The following is a 22,066-nucleotide window of genomic DNA, read 5'->3' as shown; positions in this document are numbered from 1 at the left end:
TTCTTAAAGATATTTTCAACCTTGTGTAACCTTGCCCTGACGTAATTTTTTGAAGGAAATGACCAGTTTAGTAGAAATTGCCTTGGTCCTTGACTGAAGGACAAGAGCGAACTTGCATCTTTGCTTAAGTTAGTCACCTTTTGACGTTTGGTTCCTTGTCCATCATCCTTCCAAGGACATATTCGATCTTGTATAACTTTGCCTTGGCGTGGTTTTTTGGAAGGGATGATGGTCTTCATAGAAATCGCTCTGGTCCTTGACTGAAGGACAGGAGCGAACCTTTGTTCCTTGGGCTAATCCTTGTTCTTATCAACTTTCGATTGTCTTCAAAGTATAAAATGGTGTCTCTTACTCCTTCTTGAACGTTTGAAATGGAAGTGACATCTCAAAATTAAGTATACTTGGACATTTCGCTCTGGTCCCTAGGAGAGGGACAGGAGCGAACTTGGGTAATTTCATCACTTTTCATGGTCCTTGCAACTTTGTTCTTCTTCGAGGCATTCCAAACATCATTGCCACCTTGTACCTTGGCTTGGAGTAGTTTAAACTTGGAGGAGAATATTAAATAGCCTTGATTTCGCCCTGGTCCTTGACTGAAGGACAGGAGCGAACTTTCACTTGTAAGCTCATTCGTGCTTTGCCAATGTTTAAAACTATCTTCAACGGATCCGCTATGCTCCCCTTCGTTCACCTTTGACATGGAATTCGTTTCAACTTGGCAAGAAATTTGTCTAAGGAAGAAATCGCTCTGGTCCCTTGGAGAGGGACAAGAGCGCCTAGGACAATATGGGCTTCACTTGGCGTTTTACAATCTTCAAATTATCTTCAATGGGTTCGTTACGCCTCCTTTGCTTGCCTCAAACTTAACACTCACTTGATCTTTGCCCAAAACTTGTTTTATAAGGAAAATCGCTCTAGTCCCTGGGAGAGGGACGAGAGCTATCACTAAAATTCGCCCTGGTCCCTGGCAGAGGGACAGGAGTGATTTTGCTTCTAGGGCCAATTTTCTCCTTCGAGGTGCAACCAAATTATATTCAATGAGTAAAATGTACCTCCCTCGTTCATCTCAAATCGCGAAATCGTTCAAATTTTTCAAGGACAAGGCAATTTTGGATTTCAAGCTCCGGTCCTTCAGTGAGGGACAGGAGTGATTTTTGCTCTCAGGGCCAAATCTTTTTACTTTTCACTTCAAATTTCCTTCGCTGAGGAAAATATCATCTCTTTACACGCCATGAATAAAAGTTCGAGTCCAAACAAGGTCTAAAAATGTGCATATGAATAAAATCGCTCTGGTCCCTTGGTGGGGGACAGGAGCGAATTTACCTTTCTAGACAAATACTCCATCATTTCATCGTCTTTAATCAAGTCTGGATGCTCTATCACGTTCATTTTGTCCTCCATCATGCCTTTGATGTCTCAATTTGTCCAAACAAGGTCAGGAATGACTCCACTAAGCTTTTTCGCTCTAGACCCTTGGTGAGGGACAGGAGCGATTCGCCTTGGACCCTTGGAGAGGGACATGAGCGCTTTTCGCTCTGGACCCTCAGTGAAGGTCAAGAGCGAAATTTGACTTTTCGAACTGTCTATCAGGACAATTTTAATGGAATATAACATTTAAGTATAAGTGACATTTCCTTCTATGTTTCTTCTTTCTTATACCTTAAGTTATATTCCATATATACTTTCAGGATGTTTGAGAGTGGTTTTAGGCCTCCAGGAGTTATATTGCAAAATCTAGTTTTTGGAGGTTTTTCAGTTTCTAGACTTAGTCAAATTCAGGATCAGGACATTCCAGACTTAGCCAAATTTCAGAATCAAGACATCACTCAAGCCGGACTTGCTTATCCATGTGATCACCCGACAGCACTCAAAATGCAAAGGCTAACTAACAAAACCCTAAAAGACCTAGAAAACAAATCCTAAAAAGCAAAAAAAACATGGGTCCCCATTTGCAATGGGGCGATGTGTGAAAACGTCACAACAAACTATCATCTTGCTTCTAGCTCTATATGTTGGTCAAGAAAATAGAACATCCTATTCTCCAATTTTTCATAGAAGCTAAGTATCATGGGGTTGGTAATGCCACCACAGAGGTTAGTTGGCTTTGGTAGGTCCTTCAAAATTTGGTATTCCTTTTGTCGGCATTTAGTCATCTATCATGATAATTAGAGTGCCAATTAGATCTTAAGGGGCTTACATCAATATTAGAGGTATATATGCATTACATCAAAGAGCTCATTCAATAGTGGGTCATCAGTCTACAATTTTCTCTCGCTTCAAAGCAGGTTGCAAAATTTTTACCAAGCTCTTAATAGAAAGCAAGTGTGTTCATCTCTGAGCTTTGCTAAGGGTTTAGGAGGGTATTTTTTGGAGGGGTCTCCCTAGTTGTTCCTCTCTTTTATTTCTCCTTTTGGGGAGGCTATTTCTCTCTTCTTTTGGGCAGGTTATTTCTCTCTTCTTTTGTGGGGAATATCCCACTTTTTCTATGGGAGGAACTTATTTGTACACGGGTACCTAACATGTCATTGACTTCTTGGGACCCATTTATGCCCTTGCCTTCAGCCCAAATGTTGCCCCCATGTTTTGTGTGCCACTCGACTCTTGTCGATCCTATTAATAAGCCTCCCCTTAATTTCCCATGCTTCGTTGCTATCATGTGTTAACTCATTCCTTCCTACTGATTACACCACCTCTGCATTATTCGTTATAAATGCTTAAGTCCCCTCTTTGGCTAGGAGTAAATCAAGATCGTGCTAGATATTGGGCAATGATACTCTAATGTCCTTTGCCGTCCTTTCAAGTGTCCAATTTGCCAAGTGATTGACCATCACATTACCCTCTCTATAAATATGTGAAATGTGAACTCTTCATATTCTTCTAGCGATTGCCAAATTGTCCATAAGAATATGTTTAGCTTCTAGTTTGGTGTTCTTTGTCTAATTGCATTTTCAATAATTTGTGAATCACCTTTTAAATGAATTCATTCATCTGCACCCCCCCAAATTTCTACATGTTCTTAAGGCCAGCCATGCCATTTGAAATTTTGTCTCATTATTGGTCCCATCTATTCATTTTTTTGATTCTATAGCCAAAATGTTCCCTTGCCAGTCTCTCACTGTACAACCTGCACCAGGGTCGTGGGTTTTCCTGGGCACCTCCGTCAAAGTTTACTTTGACCCAACCCTTCTTTGAAGGGGACCATCTTGTTTCCGCTCTAGGATCCAAAGACGGATGAACTTGATTGACCCCACGAATAATGGGTACCTTTAAACCCGACCATCTTAGTCATATCTTTTCATCTGAAGAAGTAAACACATTGTTTTTCAGACTTTGGATTTTGGCTACATTGTTTATCACTTCCGTTATTGAATTCTCTATTTTGCTGATAAGGAGCTCTGCATTCAACTCCTTACCTTGAAGATCCCCCAATTTCTTTCTTTCCAAACTTCCCAAATTATGATGGATTGGATTGACCATCCAGATGCTTGAAAAAATTGACCTCTTCTTCCTCAATGACCAACCCTGAAACAAATCAATCAGACTCGATGGAGATGGGGCACTCCAATTCAAGCTAACCATAATAGACTTCTAACAAATCTCTATTAAATCGCATTGTAATAATAGATGATCTGCAGTCACTTCTTCATTCCTACATGAGGGGCACCAATGAGGACCCTGAAATCTGATTTTTTTTTAGTCTCTCCCACTAGTATTCTTTTCTGAATGGCTACCTGTTGATGTGTATTTTGTACACGACCAAACACAAAATAAAATACCTAAAAGCTACCTTATCCTCTCTTGAACAAAGTTCCCGACTGCTGAAGATCTCGCCGAAGGATCAGTCGAGGCAACTCCAAGGTTCTGCTTTGTAGGATCTCTACTCGTGGATACGCTCTTCACGGTATGATGTGATTTTGCTGGAATCACAAGGGGACTGACACTCAATGACCTAAACGTCTGATTTGCTGGAATCACAAGTCCTATTAACTAATTGGAAGACAAACAAATGACAAAAGATGCAGGGTTCAGGACGTCTACTCTACTACCTAGAATGCGAGAAAATGGATGAATGACTAGGTGGAGTCCTACTGGGTTGGGTCTTACTATCAGGTTGAACAATTCAACACCAACTCAGTGCGATCTTCTAAGGGATGCTTCCAATATGTTCAAATCGTACACCATCTGACAATGATCACCATTCAAGATAATGCATGAACAATAGACGTGTAACGATTTAAGATTAAGCTCATTTTATGCCAATTGACCACGCAGGGCACACTTACCATCAGTAAGAGGCTAGTGGTATGGACTAGACAGATTCCACACAGGTACATTCAACAATTTTCTTCACTCAATCTAATCATCTATCATCAAAAATGAAGATTCAACAAGAGACCATGCACATTGCAAAGAAACAACATATTCCACCATATCTTCAATGAAAAGAAGTCTTTACAATTAAGGCAACAATGTCTTGCCTTCTCTTCTTAATCTACTCTAATTGCTATTCTACTATTCTAGCCTCTATTACTAACTATTAACTATTAGCTATTATTAATGACTAACTATCAGCCTTTACAAATGAGGAGCCAGGGCTTATATAGTGCCCATAATACAATTCAATGGCTTAGATCAATTTTAGATCAATGGCCAAGATTTTACAATGAAACCCTAATTAGGGTTTGTTACAACAAACTCAATTCTGGCCAATGAAATAATTGCATTATTTGGACACATGTCTTCTCTGGAATATTTGACCAATGGAGAAACGGGGTAGGTACATCGAAGTTTGTGCCATCTCCCATGAGTTAGGTACATTGAATCTGGACACGCTGAGGTGGACCAATCCGACTGGAGGAGTGATGATTGGGATGCCACCTTGTCTGACACTTGTAACTTGGTAGATATTCAATTTGATGTTGCTAAGAAGCTAGCTTTAATTAACTCTTCTGAAACTGTCTGCTTCTTCAATGAACCCTTACTTTAACTTCCTTTGTCTTTGATGTGCAGGATGGATGGTGTACCTTTTCTTCGAATGTTGGACTGGAAAAGGCCGTCCTTGATGATGTTGGGCTGGAGAAGGTCGTCCTTGTTGATGCCGGATTGGAGGAGGCCGTCCTTGATGATGCTGGGCTGGAGAAGGTTGTCCTTGTTGATGCCGGGTTGGAGAAGGTCATCCTTGTCTTGCTCTGGTCCCCTTTTAACTGCAAGACAAACAAAAAGATAATTAAGGACACATAATAAATTCATTTCAACATAGCATTTTATACCTTAAATCATCAACAAGAAGACATCAAAATTAAGTTTGTTCAAGAGTCTTTCCAGGGACAAGCCCTATAAGAATGTCGCCCTGGACCCTCTGGAAGGGTCAGGAGCGATTTTCTTGATTAGGCCTCAATTACCCCATTTTTTCACTCCAAAATCCTCTGGAAGGTGAGCATATGCTTGTTTTAGTCCAACAAAGTCTAGGGATCCATCCTTTTAGCTTCTCACATGGGCAAATTAGGTGATAATGAGAATTTCGCTCTGGACCCTTTGGAAGGGTCAGGAGCGAATTTCTTCCCCTAGCCCAAAATCATCATTTTTGGAGACAAAAATCCATTCAAGGGCAATCTCAAGGACCTCTACCATCTTTGCCTAGGCCTGGCTTGGCATAAATATGAGAGGAATAGATGGATTTTAGAATTTCGCTCTGGACCCTTTGGAAGGGTCAGGAGCAAAATTCTTGTTTTAGGCTTATTCTTCCAGCTTTCAACCTTAACCAACTTCAAAAGGGCAAGAACATCAATTCTCACACTTATGCAAGCTATAAAAACCCAAGTTTGACTTGATTTTGCTAGGAAAATAAGGGATCTTAGGAATTTCGCTCTAGACCCTTTGGAAGGGTCAGGAGAGAATTTCCTATTTTGAGCTTGTTTTGGCTACTTCATTACCTCAATCCAATATTCAAAGGCAAGAACACATCAAAGTCCATCTAACCATGCCATAAAACTCAAGAATTTGACCATCTCCAAGAAGAAAAAATGAGTTTCCAAGAATTTCGCTCTGGACCCTTTGGAAGGGTCAGGAGCGAAATTCTCTCTTGAGCTCAAAATTCACATTTTTCGAAGATCCAAATCTTCCCAAGGCATTCCAAATGGCTTCTTTCACTACAATTCAGGCCTAGTTTTACTTAAACCTTGAAGGAAAAGGTGACTTTAGTGTTTTTCGCCCTGGACCCTTTGGAAGGGTCAGGGGTGATTTTCTCCTTTTGTAGCTCATTTTTGATCATTCCAACTTCAATCCACCTCACAAGACTAGGAAATGGCTTTCTCTTTCACCCAATCCAAGTTTGATTTCGTTTTGCAAGGCAGAATAGGAGATTTTAGGATTTTCGCCTTGGACCCTTTGGAAGGGTCAGGAGCGAAAATCCTCCTTTGGCCTAAAATCATCACTTTTGGAAACCAACATCAAGTCAAAGGTAGTCTCAAGGGCATTTCTTACCTTAATCAAGCCTTGTCTTAGCATAAATTTGAAAGGAATGGGTAGGTTTTAGGATTTTCGCTCTGGACCCTTTGGAAGGGTCAGGAGCGAAAATCTTGTTTTAGGGCTATCTTGCCATCCTTCCAACTTCAAATCACTTCCAAGGCATAGAACATCTTGTCTTTCTCCTTCCCATGGTATAAAAACCAAAATCTTGTCTTGAATTGCAAGGAAAAAAGGGAATTTTAGAAATTTCGCTTTGGACCCTTTGGAAGGGTCAGGAGCGAAATTTTCCTTAGGCTTTCAATTTTGTATTTTTGGCAACCAAAATTCATTCTAAGGCAATCCAAATGCCTTCTCACACCCTTGTCCTAGCTTGGCCTCGCCCAAAATTTTGAAAAAACAATGTTTTCAAGGATTTTCACTCTGGACCCTTTGGAAGAGTCAGGAGCGAAAATCTTGTCTAGGCTCAATTCCTTAATTATTCATGGTCTTTAACAACTTAAAGTCATTCTTAAGGGCATGCTCTTCTTGATTTTGCCTCATCCCACACTTGACCTAGCAAAAACTTGATAGCAAAAGAGGTTTTGAGAAAATTCGCTCTGGACCCTTTGGAAGGGTCAGGAGCGAAATTTTCATTTTTGACCCAAAAATCATCATTTTCCAAACTTGAAACTTCTTTGCAAGGTAGGATTTCGTCCTTCATCACCCTAGGAATAAGATTTCATGTCCAAGAAAGGTCAAAAGGTAGGTTTATAAGGAATTTCGCCCTGGACCCTTTGGAAGGGTCAGGAGCGAAATTTCCTTTCCTGGCTAGAATTCTTCATTTCCACAATCTTCTAATCATCTCCAAGGATTTCAACATGTTCATACTTCATCTCATCATGCCTTGGACATCAAATTTTGGCCAAATAAGGCAAGAAATGTGTCTTAGAGAGATTTTCGCTTTGGATCCTTTGGAAGGGTTAGGAGCGAAAATCCCTTCTTGGGTTAAATCTTTCATTTCTACTTTCCAAAACGACCTCAAGAGGCAAAAGTAAGTCATTTTCCTTCAATCCATGCCATAATAAATCAAAACTTGATTTCCTTTACTGCAAAATTAAGAGCTTTTAGGAATTTCGCTCTGGACCCTTTGGAAGGGTCAAGAGCGAAACTCGTGTTTTGACCTTGATAGATCTTTCTTCATGCATCTCCACCTTGGTCATGACTCTTGCTAAAGGAAAAAATGAGTGTTTCAAGAATTTCGCTATGGACCCTTTGGAAGGGTCAGGAGCGAAATTCTCATTCTTGGCTAAAATCTTCACCTCATCCACCTTCACTCACCTCCTAAAGTTAGAACATGTCAAGACACCCCCAAACATGCCTAAGGAACTATGAAATTGGTCTTGACAAGTGATAAATTGAGGTGCACAAAGATTTTCGCTCTGGACCCTTTGGAAGGGTCAGGAGCGAAATTCCTAATCTTGGCCAAGATCCTGACTTCGTTTTCACATTTCTTCATTCAAACAAGCATTTTTGCCTTCATTCAAGCCTAGGAATGCATTAGTTCTAGGTTTTGGTCAAAGTAGAATGTCCTATGGAGAATTTCGCTCTGGACCCTTTGGAAGGGTCAGGAGTGAAATTTGACATTTTGAACTCTCCGTCAGGATCATTTTATGGAATATAACATTCTTTCTTATACTTTAAGTTATATTCCATATATACTTTCAGGATGTTTGAGAGTGGTTTCGGACCTCCAAGAGTTATATTGCAAAATCTAGTTTTTGGAGGATTCTTCAGTTTTCCAGACTTAGTCAAATTTCAGGATCAGGACATTCCAGACTTAGCCAAATTTCAGGATCAGGGCATTCCAGACTTAGCCAAATTTCAGGGCATTTGAAGATCAGGATGACATTCCAGACTTCATCACTCACCAACTCGACCTAACTCAGACCTCCAAGGATGATACTCACTCACCAAGCAAGACACAATTAGCAACAAGAGCAAAACCAGGCCCTAAGGAAGACTCTCAAAGAAACCCTAATTCTGGGGCACTTGCTGACTCCCCTGGCTCAAGAAAAGCCTACCATCCTATTGATCCCCTGGCGACACTCAAAATGCAAAGGCTAACAGACAATCCCTAAACACCTAGAAAGCAAACCCCAGAAAGCAAAAAAAAAATAAAAAAATAGGGGTCCCCATTTGCAATGGGGCGATGTGTGAATACGTCACAACACTACCCAGTTGAAAACCCCTGCTTTAGGGAGGCAGTCCTTGCTCCAACAGAGACATATTGGCCAGTCTTCCCTTTTGATTGCCTCTTCCTTTATCTTGTGCATAATTTTACTATATAACCTCCCATCTTCGATCCACACCATTTAACTTCATCTTCTCGATCAGATAAGATTTGCGTTCTCTGGTTAAATTTTTTTGTGATGGTTGGTCTCTGAGTTTCATGTAAATTCATTCTCTGGACTGATCTCCATTGCCATACTGCCCTCCTGTTTTCTACTCCCCTGGACATAATCTCCCACTTTGTCACCCCAATCCCTAACATGATTTCTTTAACCTGATCCAATTCTCAGGTGTTTGCAAGGACTTTGTGTCTGACCCATGAATATTGCCAAAAGGAGGCATGTTATCCATTTTTCATATCCCAAGTGACATTTTTATTAATAATTTGCTTGCATGACATCATAAAATTCCATATTGCTGATCCCGGAGGGTTTTGTCACTTTTGAATTGTGAAATGTTTTGTATGCTCCATGTAGTCTAAATATTTGCTTTGAAGAATCTTAACCCACTTCTGGTCTGCTTTGCTATACACACTCCATATGAGTTAAGTTCCCAATGCTTCATTCAAAATTGGCCATTGTCTTAGACCTACTCCCCCAGCCACTTTGGGAAAACAGATTTTATTCCATGCAATTAATGGGATCAGAGCTTCCATTCCAGAAAAATTCCTCATCTTTTATTCAATCTGATCACAAGTCTCTGGGATTTTCATTCAGGACGTCGAGTAAATTGGGATGGCTGAGGTCATTGTTTTAAGCATCATAATTCTACCTGCAGAAATTAGCCATTTCGCTTTCCACGATTCTAGTTTTTTGTTGCAACTGGGTAGTATGCAATTCCCAAAATTAACTTTGTTATCCTCAATAAATAACGGTAGTGCCAAAAATTTACCCAGTAACTTTCCCACCTTGATGCCCAAGATTCTTGAGATATCTCTTTGTTTTCTCAAATTTGTATTGAAGAAAATAATATCTGAGTTGTGCAATAGTTAAGAACAATGAAATAATTAATATAATAAAATTTAAAATAGTTTTAAAATATAAATAATTAAATACTTATTAAATAATATATTAATAATATGCAATAAAATTATAAATTAAAAACTTGTGTATTTATACAATATTATTAAATATAAATATATTTATATCTAATTTATAATGTATATATTTAATTTTTAGTGTATTATATATATTTAACTTAAAATTAATATATTTGATTTTTAATATAAATATATGATATTTATAATTTTATATAATTAATATACTTAGTTTTAATATTATTTATGATATTTATATGTTTTTACTTTTTTGTACAGACGTACCCACTGACCCAATTTTTTTTTACTGTACCCACTTACCTGATTCCAGTTCTGATTCTTATTCAGCAACTTAGTTTAATAGCAATTATATTCCTTCTTGGGCTGCTCTTTCTTCAGCTCTATTATTGGTGTCGTTCCCCATATTGAAGATATAATTCAGAAGTTGATGCTGTTCATCATTCTTGATTGCTCCTTTTGCTTTTCCTGAATTCTTTGTTGAGATTCCATCAAAATTGAGTTTCAGATACTCTGATTTTGGTTTCTTCCATTTCTCTTTAGGCTTATTTCACCTCTTCTTGCTAATCCCATTGTTAGCATTATTAGGGACCTTATCCTCCTTCAGAAGATTCTCTTCTCAGTCTTGATTCATTTGAATTTGATTTCTAGGTATATATCAATTCTAAATGTCTGATTCTATTTTCTCCATTCTCACCATACTTTTATACCAGCTTTAAAAATCCCAGCATTTCTTTCTAATCAAAGATCCCATGTGATGATTGTTGAGGCTGATACCGGAATCCTTTTAAGCTTCTCAGTTCTACACTTGTATGCCCATGCTATCATTGATTGCATTACACTTCTTGCACCAACTGAACTTGGATTTAATTTTAGAAAAATGACACAATATTTCCTGAACAAAATTGCATTGGATAATTAAGTGGTTGCTTGATTCTTTCTCTTCTTTGCAAGTGGGAGTCTTGAAAGGCACTGGAAACCTTTGTGTTTTGTAGCTTCATAGAATAAAGCTTTATTCAAATTGCCAGTCACAGGAATTCATCGTCATTAGGTAGATTATTTTAAATATTTTTCAACCAAAATTTTCTGGAAAAATCATCACCCCCTTTTGCTTTTATATGTTCATTGTAGCTCGCTCAACTCTTCTACTAACTGGTTTTTAGTTATCCCACATTAATATATCTATACCTGGAATATTTTTGAGGATTTGACAAGAAATTTTCTCAAAATTTCTAAATTTCTTTTTCCATACATCTTGGCAACAACATATTTTTCCATCGCCAAGAGTTTTTATTTTACTATATAATCCTTATTCTTTAGGGTTCCATGCTTAAGCGAAATTCATTGCTGTCATTGATCTTGATCCCAAGTGGCTCTTTTCTGATGGAAGTTAGAATTTGTTCCATGCTATTAAGGGAGCCTTTTTTTTTTCTTTTCTTTTGTTCCATCCATAGGAAAATTTTCTGCAGTCTTTTGTTTGATTCTGCCATCTTTCCGAGAGCTTAGAACAAATACATCATGTAGATGAGGATTGCCTAAAGTCAAGCTCTTGAAAGTTGGAATTTGTCCTACAAGAGTTAGCGACTTTCCTTTTCCATGTTGAAAGTTTGGTTTGAATTCTTTCCAATGCTAATTTCCTACTGTCCTTAAGAGGCATGCCCAAATATGTGATAGGCAAATTGGCTTTTGGCAAATCCAAAATTCTGCTTATCTTATGCTGCATTTCATCTAGGAAATTGAAGAAGCAAAACTTTTAGTTTTGTTTTCAATATGTCCTCCTTCTCTTTCATATTTTTCCCTAACTTTATGTGATTTTTTTGCTTCTTCCTAAGTTGTTTTTCATGTCATAAAGCTTCATCTATAAATTGGAGGCGGGACTTATTGCAGAAGTAAAATTCAGCCCCTGAATCATTTCCAATAGAGGCAATCTTTAAAAATAAAAAATAAACTTCCTAAACCTAACCCTAACATGCAAATGAGTCCCACTAACACCACATACCCCCCCAAAAATATAAATAAACTAGCCTACTGTCAGTTGAAATTACAATCAACAATTTCAATTTGTCATTTACGTGGAGCACGAGAAAGAGGTAGAAGAGGAAGAGTTTCTTTCCACTTCAATTGTCTTCATCAATCATCATTCATTAAGCCTTAAAGTTCAAGTTAAGACTTTACACTCAATTTTTACACTTTGTTCAAGTGTTGCTTTTTTGAATTTTCTTTTAGATTTGCAATAGGAATATTAAAAAAAAAATCTAATGTTATCAATTTTATTATAATGAATCATATTATTATATTTATTTTATCAATTTTTAGAGTTTTAAAATGCCTCTTTATTTGTTTAAGGTTACAAATTTAATATATATACATGCAAGTTCTTACTAGGGTTTATAAATGTTTTGTTGAAGGTTCTATTTTTTTTTTAAAGTATATTTGCTAATTATTAACAAAATAGCTGATTTATATTTAACTTTTGTGTATTCTTTTCTTCCACCCTCGTGCAATTTGAAGCCTATAACCAAAAGTAAAATGATAGAAATCCATTTTTAGTTTTAAATTTTTAACTATTTAGTTTTTTAATACTAAATTTTCTAATTTTAACTATTTTAGTTTTTGTTTTGTTACTCAAACAGTCAAATTAGGATTGTATCTTTTGTGTATCCTTTGTTTGCTTGTGTGCTTGGTTCAACTTGGAGTAAGAAAAAGAAAAGTGATTTTTTTTGATAATTTAGTTTATTAAAATTTATTAGTGATGATTATTGATTTTTTTATTTTACTATTAGGTTTATCAGTTATCAAAGAAAATGACTCAAGGTTGAATGAACAAGGATTTTAAATTTTGTGTAGCCTTTTCTTTTGCACTTTGTGTGATCTGACATAAGAAAAACTAAAGAAAATCTGTCTTCAACCCTTGCATTAAATTTATGCTGTAAATTTAAATCATCAAGTTTATTACTTGTAATGTCACTATAAGTTATTATAGCATAAGTTACAATGAGGAGGCTGGGAATCCGAAGATGGAGCATATGATACCAGTAGAAAATTATTCTTTGTAAACGACATTCTATTCTATGTTGCCCTCTCCTTATTTTAAGGAGGCCATATCTAATGTGGCAGAAGAATGGCCTTCATATGTGCCATTGAGGGAGATGAAACTAAGGACCACTATCTTGAATAAAATCTATTCTAAGATAAACATTTTTATGGAGAAAATGAAGGCCATATGGTTTACAAGTGGATGCAATATTATCATGGATGGTTGGACGAGCATTAGACATTGTCAACTCATCAAATGTGATAGGTAGAGGGACATTACTTCCTTAGGGTTGTTGATTGTTTGGGCCAATTCTAGGATGTAGAGTTTATTTTCACATCCTAAGAGATGCTATCGAGGGTGTTGGCGTTTAGAATGTGTAATGTCCCTTTTCTGGATTACGTTGTAATTCGCCCTAAATTCACAAATCCAAAAGAAACAAGGATTATAATATAGCTAGAGACATAATCCTTACTCATGAATAAGATGAGATAAGTCTGCCTTGGAAACCTGCAACCAAGTTAGATAATGATGTAGATATAATTCATAGAATACTTCTATTTCTAGGGCTAAGGAATATACATACTTATAACACATAACAACTCTAAATGATTACATGGGGGTTCAACCATAACAAGGGTAGAGATGGGAGACATGATAAGGTGCCCAATCAAGGGCGGAAACTCTATCCTCCTTGGCCTCATGTGGTCCTTAACCATTCTCTTGAGGTGGTGTACCTTGTGGGGTTTGTATGCCACTTCCCTCTTTTGTGCCATCCTTCTCTCCACTTATGATTGAGGATCCCTTCTATCTCAATCGATAAATATGGGGTTCGAGGGGAAACATGCAATAGGCTGCCCCTAATGGACCCTCGACACTAGAAACTTTGTTCCCCTTGGCCTCATGTGGTCCTTAACCGTTCTCATGAGGTGGCGTGCCTAGTGAGGTATCCCTCACCGTTCCCCCTCCTTGCATTCCCTTCCTTTCCCCCCAAAGTGATCGATTATTACAAACTGAAATTCACATCATTAAATACATAGATATTTATGTTAGATTCAAGCATTCGTGTCCACATACAATCTGGTATAAATATATACATTTATATAATAGACATAAATAGATATGTATAAGTAGTCCAGTTATTCCCTTATACCACAATAATTGAAGAAGTTACTATAGAATTCTGTTTATTGCATATATTATTGTTTCTCCTGTTGATTGATGCTCTGATCTAGGTGCTATGGTGATCCTTTATATCCTTTGCTAGACATTGGAGGGTCATGACCCTTTCCACTGGTTGCAATGATTGTGAGGAAGGTGCCCTTTCATGGTTGACCGCTGCCCCTTTGTTAATCCATGTGAACCAATCAGTTGTTATGGATGTAATCGCACCTATATTAAGTAATCAATTATAATGAATATGATCGCTGCATTATAGAAGAGATCCGATCCTTTAGACTGATGCTGTGATGCTGTGTATTGTCTAACCAGCCCGACTTCAGGGATAAGCGATTGTGTTTGAACTTTGATTAATGAAATTGTGAAGTCTTACTTTGTAAGACAATTTCATGTTCAGGTCTGTTGTTTATGAGATGTCAGGACAGGGCATAACAGAATGTGGCATAGGTCATGACAACTTTGGTCTATTTATGTAGGGTAGTGGGGAAGTTGATTAAAGTTGCTTACAAACATATTTTCTGGACCCCTTGTATGTATGGCATAAATAATTCACTGAAGGAAATGGAAAAAATTAACTAGATTAAACAGTTAGTACTTGATGTGAGAGATGTGCAGATTTTTATCAACAATCACCACACATTACATGCAATATTTTAAATCTTGTTCAAGAAGGAATTTCTCTAACATTTTGAGACCAAAATATGACTCATATGTCATTCTCTTGGAGAAGATTATTGAGTTGCAAAGGCTTTGCAACTAATGGTCATGACTTGAATGGAATGGGTTGGCCAAGTCCAATTTAGAGTAGGTGAAAAGGGTGAAGAAAGTGGTCAAGAGCAACACTTTTTGGGTTGATTCGATATACATCACATCCATCATATCTCTAGTTTTTCTAGTGATCAGATATATAGACTCTAATGCACCAAGCATTGGGGAGATTTATGAGGTAATTGATATCATGCTTGGCCAAATGAAAGCCATCATAAAAAAGAAAGACCCCACCTTGTAGTTCTATAATAACCACATTTAGCCAATCATTCAATGCAGGTGGAGAAGCTCAACACCCCCCTGCACATGACTGCTTGTACATTGAGCCCAAAGTGGTATATGTAAGTGCTTGGTAGAGTTGTTTCTATGGCAAATTTTGAGGTAAAAAAAATTCATTAAGGCATTTCTAATGATGTATAATGCATAGGAGGTCACTATCATTTGTCATGAGTGGATCAAATTTGTAGCCCTTGAGAGCTTTGCATAAGAGACAAAGTTGGATTAGGAGAATATGGCTTAGGATGACCTAATACTATGGTGGTCTATGCATGCGCCTCATCCATTGACAATCACACTAGCCATTTGCCTTTTGTGATTTTTAGTTGCATTGTTGGTGAGAGGGACTAGTCTACATTCAGCATTATCCACTCTATGAAAATGAGTTGGCTTACACGCTTATATACAAAGAGATTTCAGCAACATAAGAGGATGTAGACTTAGAGGAGCTGACACATATTGAGGAGGATCAAGATGCACAGCAACTAGATGGGTACAATAGTTCTAGGAATGAAGAGTTTTCTGTGGTGTTTGTGTTAGACCATTGAGGTATTGGTCCATTGTACTCGAACATGGTAATCATATTGAATATAATAATATATTGATATACACATTAAAAAAATTAATATATTGATATTTGGAATTTTCAATGCATTGTTCAATTTATTCATTTAGTTAATAGTTTATACATAAAAGAGTTAAGATTTAGAAAAACAACAATTTCTTATACATTTTTTTATAACTTTTATTTGAAGCAGTTTATTATATTTGAACCACTATCTCACTACCATCTCCCAATTGTACTCAAATTTGGGTTCATAGACCCCCATCTTGGAAACCATCTCTAAGTTCCCGTACTCTAAAACTCCTTGGAACACTGATTGTTATCTATTTCTTTTCCATCTGGTATTTTGAACCTCCTTATTCTAATTATGTTCCTTCTTGCTATTGTGGATATGTGGAAGAATTTGGTGTTTTGCTTTCTTTTCAATTATTTCAATCCTCATTTTTGCTTCCAAAAGATTTCCTCCATCTGGATTAATCTTTCCAAGTCTTCCTATTATTTCTTTTCCTTTTGATAAGTCTCTTATGCCATTCCTTTTTCTTTTTAATCTAATTGTATCCTGAATTTCTCGTAGAACTTTTTCCTCTTCTTTTTTCTCAAATAGGTGACCGAAAGTTTGTCTATTCTAGCAAAGGATTGTGCCCTGGACAACTTTGGGGGAATGAACACCCGTTAGTCCTTGGCTCTCAGCCAAAAGAAGTTGATTGTTTCTGCAACTTAGACTTGTGCTCTTGAAATGACAGGCTGCAAAATTGATTTATGATTACCATATAACTTCTCAAAACAAAAAACAAAAAACAAAAAAGTTTGTTTATTGCATTCCTGTGCTTCATGCTTTACATTTTATAATATTTTAACCAGCTCAAATCATTTTGATCCTTGCCTAGGGTTTCAAATTTTCTTTAAGTATGGATTTAGTGCCTGCATCATTTCAAACTTAGAAGTAACTCCTTCCAATTTGTTATCTTATTTGATAAGGGTTTGATTGACCAGTGACTTGACCTTGGATTCAGCAAATTAAAGGCTCGATGGCAAATGCTTTTCTTCCGGATTATCTTTCTATGATAAACTAATTTCCTTGTTTTCTATTGCTACATTAAAGTTGCCCTTTTGGCTTTTGATCCAACGCATTCCATCCATTACAGAAATGGTTAAATTTAAAATTGGTTGGGATGGACCTTGGCCAAACCCATAGTTTGGGGCCATACATAAGACCTACCCAAGGCATACCTAGAGTGGGATGCATACCCATTACAAACGTACTATAACACTGGGGACAACCAAAAATAAATAACAAATCAAAACATTTTTTTTAAGAAAAAGATAATAGTTAAAAAGGAAAAAACGTAAATGAACACAAAACCTAACTACCAGACTAACCAGTGAATATTGTTGTATTTATAATATATTCAAACTGTTCTGATATATATTTAACATTTGACATAGGATTATCAATCGTCAGCTACCCCAAAACCATACCCACTTATGTACTCAAACTGGGGACTTAGTTTTGCAGGAGCATCTTGAGATTGGGCAATTGGATCATCAAAAAACATTAATTCTCATTTTTGCAATTTCTTAGGTTTATTGGTGAATAACGACCCTTGGCTACCATGGGAGGGGGCCTTCTCTAGGCCTCTCATGTGTAGAATATATTTTTATTGTAAATTGACCCCTCATGAAGTTGGATGGTCTACTCGGTCCTTTGAGAAGGAATCTCGGATTTCACACTTGGACCACCTTGTAAGATTTATGATGCCCTCATAATGTGGGCTGGGGGGGTTAATATGACACCTCATTATGTGGGGGTTACATTTAAGGCATCTATGAAACCTCATTAAGTGGGGAGATAATTGTAAAGCATCTATGATGCATCAGAGAGTATTTGAAGGATTACAATTAAGGGTATTTGAGTTTTGGAAGGGCCCTCTAGTTTGGTTGTAGGAAGTAAGGATGTATTGAGGGAGGGGGAATTGAAGTCTTTCTCCATTTTTGTTTGTAATGCAGGATGATTGATTGTTTGTTGGGAAGCTTGGAGTTTTGTCTTTGTTTGCAGGAAACTTGGGGTTTAGGTTGTTTGTCGGGTTTTGGGATTGTTGATTTCACAAGGGGAAGCTCTGCTGAAGTTTCTGTAGATTTCAAGTGCATTTAAAATTCCTTTCTCTAGGAATGAATCAAATCAATTTGTGAATGAAACCTTATGTATGTTTTGTGGATGTTATTGCCCATATTTGTGTTGTTGAAATCATTGTGCATCTCCTTTTGATGTTGGCTGCAAGGACAAGGTCGCCATTCATTTGTCTCCCTATTCATGATTGCATCATTTAGGTTGTCCTTGATATTTCTTCCAGTTCTACTTTTGCAGCCCTTGCTTTCCTCTATTTACCTGCCATTTTTATGTTCTTACGTAAAGACAGCCTTCTCAGGGAGTATCATTGAGAGGGAGATGATGACATGTTTCCCTCTTTTTCCACAGCTAGAACCCTTTGTTGATATTCGTTCCTTTTTTGGCTTGCCATATTTTAGAGAACTCTTCTTTTTTTCATGTGTGTATTATATAAAATATATGTATGTCATAGTTTAAATTAATCCTCATTTGTGTGTATAAAATAATTCTTGTACGAGCTACTATTTGTCAGTGCCCATTGAATTTTTTCTCTGCTCAAGTTTAAAACTCTAGATATTTTGTTGAAAGTAAGATGCGATAAATTCTCCATGTACCTGTTTTAAGAACATAGTGCTTATTTTTTAAATTGACATTATGGTTTTCCATTTTCTTGGTTGGAAGTTATTAATGCAAATTATGCTAAAACTAAAAATAAAATTAAAGAATGACATCAGAAATATAATTAAAAAATAAATGAGTACCCTGAATTCTTTGCAAATGATTTCAAAATTTTAAATATATCATACAACCCAAATGATTTGTAGAATTTCTCCTTTTTACTTTTATTTCAAATATCATTGCCACATTACGTTATCCAGAAATTCATCCTTTTCTGTTAATTATTGAATTGAAGGCATCGATAGTTGAGGCAAAAGCTGTGCCAGTCTTATTACGTATACTACAAAGAAACCCAGCAGTAAATGGAGGACCAGTACAGCTTCTTTGGGAGCTATCCAAGAGTGAGGCTGGGAGAGCAGCAATTTTGGACGAGAAGGCATCTGTTGTTGTGGTGGCCAGTGCTTTCAACTTGTGTACCAGTGACCAGAAGTTGCAAGCAGAGCAGCTTTTATACAATCTTTGTGAGCATGACAGCACAGCTATCATACAAGCAGCCACTTCAGGAGTTTTTGGACCGTTAGTTCGGAAACTAGCATCTGGTAAGATTCTTAAAGATGCATTCTTGATGTGCAATTCGCTTGTTAAAATTAGGCAGTTCTTATACTTGTTGACATATCTTTATCATGTTTGCAAGTTGCATAAATAAAACATTATTCAATGCCTCATCATTTTTTATTTTTCTCATACTGAAAATTGGACTGGATGTTGGATTTCATTTTTATGATGGTATGTGACACGGGAGTTACTACTGGCAGGTGATGAAGATTTGCAGCTAAAGATGGCAGAAACTATCTGCACTCTTAATGTCAATGAAAAGAGTATGCATTCTCTTGTGGGTGCTGGTGTCATTCAACCTTTGCTGAACCTTCTGCAGCATGGTACAGAAGCTTGTAAATTAAAAGCTGCAAAAGCATTTGAGCTGCTCTCCAGTTTTGATGATAACAAAATTGCCATTGCAAGATCTGGCAGCCTGTCTGTTCTTGTCAAAGCAGTTACATCTCAATTTCGTGACATTGTTACTCTTGTTCTGGCCACTCTTGCAAACCTAGCTACAGAAAAGCAAATCGCTGCTGAAATTGAACACGAGGGAGCTGTTTTGCAGTTAATTGGGATGTTCACATGGGAGGACATTAATATTCATGAAAATGCATTGAGAACTCTAGATCACATGGCTAAAGACAACCGTATGGTCCGCCAATCTATAGCACATTCTAAGGCAATTCCTAAATTTTATAGCTTACTTCAAAGTGAGAAAATTTCTCCCTCGTGCAAGACAAGCATCTTGAATCTTGTCTCATATCTCGCAGAAGATCACAGTACACGGTCAGCAATTGTAAATCCAAGAACAATAGTCGGTTTTTTTGTTCGGCTTCTCAAAGGTCAATCTTCAGACGAGAGGGAAGCTGTTTTGGCTATTCTATCTGCAATGGCAAAAATGGAGGAAACAAAGCATATAATGGTTTTAGAAGAATCTCTGCTGCAAATATCAGTGGAGTGCTTGAAATCAGATCGCCTAAAGGTAAAGGAGTGTGCTGTAGTGATTCTCTCAAAGCTGACCGATCCAAATCTTGTAGACAAATCTGTCCAGTTGAATCTGGCAAGATTGGGTATGATTCCTCTTCTGATTGATGTCTTGAAGAATGATTCAGAGCGTGCAAAACAACATGCTGCTGTTACACTTGGGCAGTTATCCATGCAAACACCTAATTTAACAGAAAAGCAGTCATTTATCAAGAAGCTGCTTGCAAAGCTTGGATTTGCCAAGTATAAAACCTGCAAAGTTCATGCTGGCAAGTGCAGCGCGAAAGGAACACTTTGTCTAGTTGAATCTGAAGCTGTTCCTCAACTAATTGGTTTGATCAATGATGGTCGGAATCGAAGTGCACAGAGAGCAATTGAAGCTTTACTCACTCTAGTCAAGGGTAGTGAGAATATGGAGAAGGGCATTGATTATCTTGTGAAAAATGACATAATTGTCCCACTTGTTCAAATTATAGGAAATAATGAAAATTCAACTGAAAAAGCAGTGATGATGTTGGAAAGAATATTTAAATGCCAGAAATATAGAAACCCAAGATATGCAAATTTGGCTAAGCAGGCATTATACACAACCATGGCAACTGGAAATACGGATACTCGCAAGGCTGCAGCCACAGCATTGATGCATCTTGGAATGGTGCCAAAGAGTTCAACATATGCACACACAGGATAAACATATGTTTGGGACAAATTGTTTGTGTAACTGTCCATCTGTTCCACCTGAAATTTTTGAACAGATTGGCAGACTTTGTCCATTCATTGCAATTCATGTATCATATCTGTCTGGTGCCATTCTTATCTGCTGCACCATATTTACCCGACTCCATATTCTAAGAGTTTGTGAAGTCCTTGTAGTAATAAGAGTTCAATCTCAACTGTATGAGATATCTATTCTTCTGGAAGAGAAATGGGAGAAGAATAATCTGTCTGGGAGGAATTAAACATCCTCGTTCTGTCTAAGGCTGAAATGAAGATGTACATGACTCCTTCAAATTACTTCATATCAAGCCTGCCATGACATATAAGATGTTCCAGTGCATATGCTCTCTATTTCAGGTTGTCAAAACTTGAGAAATTGACTGTCCTCCAGTTGTCAGCTTTCCCGTGATTGAACTTTAGAAACATATTCTTTATATGCATGACTTCAACAGCCAACGTCAATTTGTTTTGTTTTTGACATTCTGATTATTGTGGAAACCTTGAATATTTGGAATTACAAAAGGTTCTTTCAAAAAATTTGTTCTCTGAGAATGAAGTTACTGCTGTGTTGTCAAATACTTGTCCTTCCAGATAGTAATTAGAAGAGATTCAGGTTGACCATGACATTTGGAAGAAATTCAAGATGATCTAAAAGAGCATTTACTCTGTAAGTCACTCTTTGCATGCATATAAAATCGTATCATGTAGTGAGTGTTGATGTGGAGAAGCTTAAGCTAATGATAAGGGCTCTGGGGTTGGTTGAGTTTTGCACGAAGTGTATGCTACACTTTGTTCAAAAGTCAATGTTTCCGAGGAACAGTCTCATCTTTGTTTTCAGATATTCAATTATGGAAAAACATCTCAATTGTATTATTATCAAGCACCATTTGGAACCAATATAACCTTGTGTGCGTAACATTCCCATGAATGAGTAAATTTCAATCCAAATTCTCTAATTTTTTTTAAACATTAATTTAAGTCTAATTCTGCAAAATTGATTTATTATCTATAACCTGTGTGCCTAACATTACCATGAACACTTTTTATTTTGCCTGCTGGGAAATTGAAAAGAGGAGAAATTCAATGGCCATTTTCTGTGATTGTTTATCAAGGTATCGTGATATTATAACTTATGAATGAGAATTAAGTTTCATTCAGGAATGAAGTAATTCTGTCATGGTTGAACTGGTAGGTACAATTTTGAGAGAGCATGCGGCCGGACGAAAACATTTAAAACTCAGTGTGTGGTAGAAGCATCAATTTCCTTTGTAAAGAAGTTATTATTAATATACTGGGGGGGCAGGTATGGATATGGCTGATGGGATTATATTGAATCTTTGTATTGCACAAAGAATTAACATTAAAGTGTATTAAAGAATATGAAGCGCTTAAAGGTAGTTTGCTTTCACAGTTATATTGTGGAGTTAGTGA

General features: G+C 37.0%; 1 protein-coding gene across 3 annotated transcripts in view; it reads left to right on the top strand.

Moving 5' to 3' along the window:
* Window positions 1-21,602, top strand: part of LOC131076519 (U-box domain-containing protein 44) — a 43,618-nt gene extending 22,016 nt beyond the window's left edge. For all 3 annotated transcript variants that reach the window (XM_058013753.2, XM_058013755.2, XM_058013754.2), the window contains 2 exons: window positions 18,633-18,936; window positions 19,153-21,602. In XM_058013753.2, coding sequence (XP_057869736.2) covers window positions 18,633-18,936; window positions 19,153-20,609 — 1,761 coding nt within the window. In that variant the 3' untranslated portion in view covers window positions 20,610-21,602. The remainder of the gene's footprint in view (window positions 1-18,632; window positions 18,937-19,152) is intronic.
* The last annotated feature ends 464 nt before the right edge of the window (window positions 21,603-22,066 follow it).

The sequence above is a fragment of the Cryptomeria japonica genome, chromosome 3, assembly GCF_030272615.1.
Source record: "Cryptomeria japonica chromosome 3, Sugi_1.0, whole genome shotgun sequence".
Lineage (NCBI taxonomy): Eukaryota > Viridiplantae > Streptophyta > Pinopsida > Cupressales > Cupressaceae > Cryptomeria > Cryptomeria japonica.
This window is presented reverse-complemented; position numbering and strand designations above follow the sequence as displayed.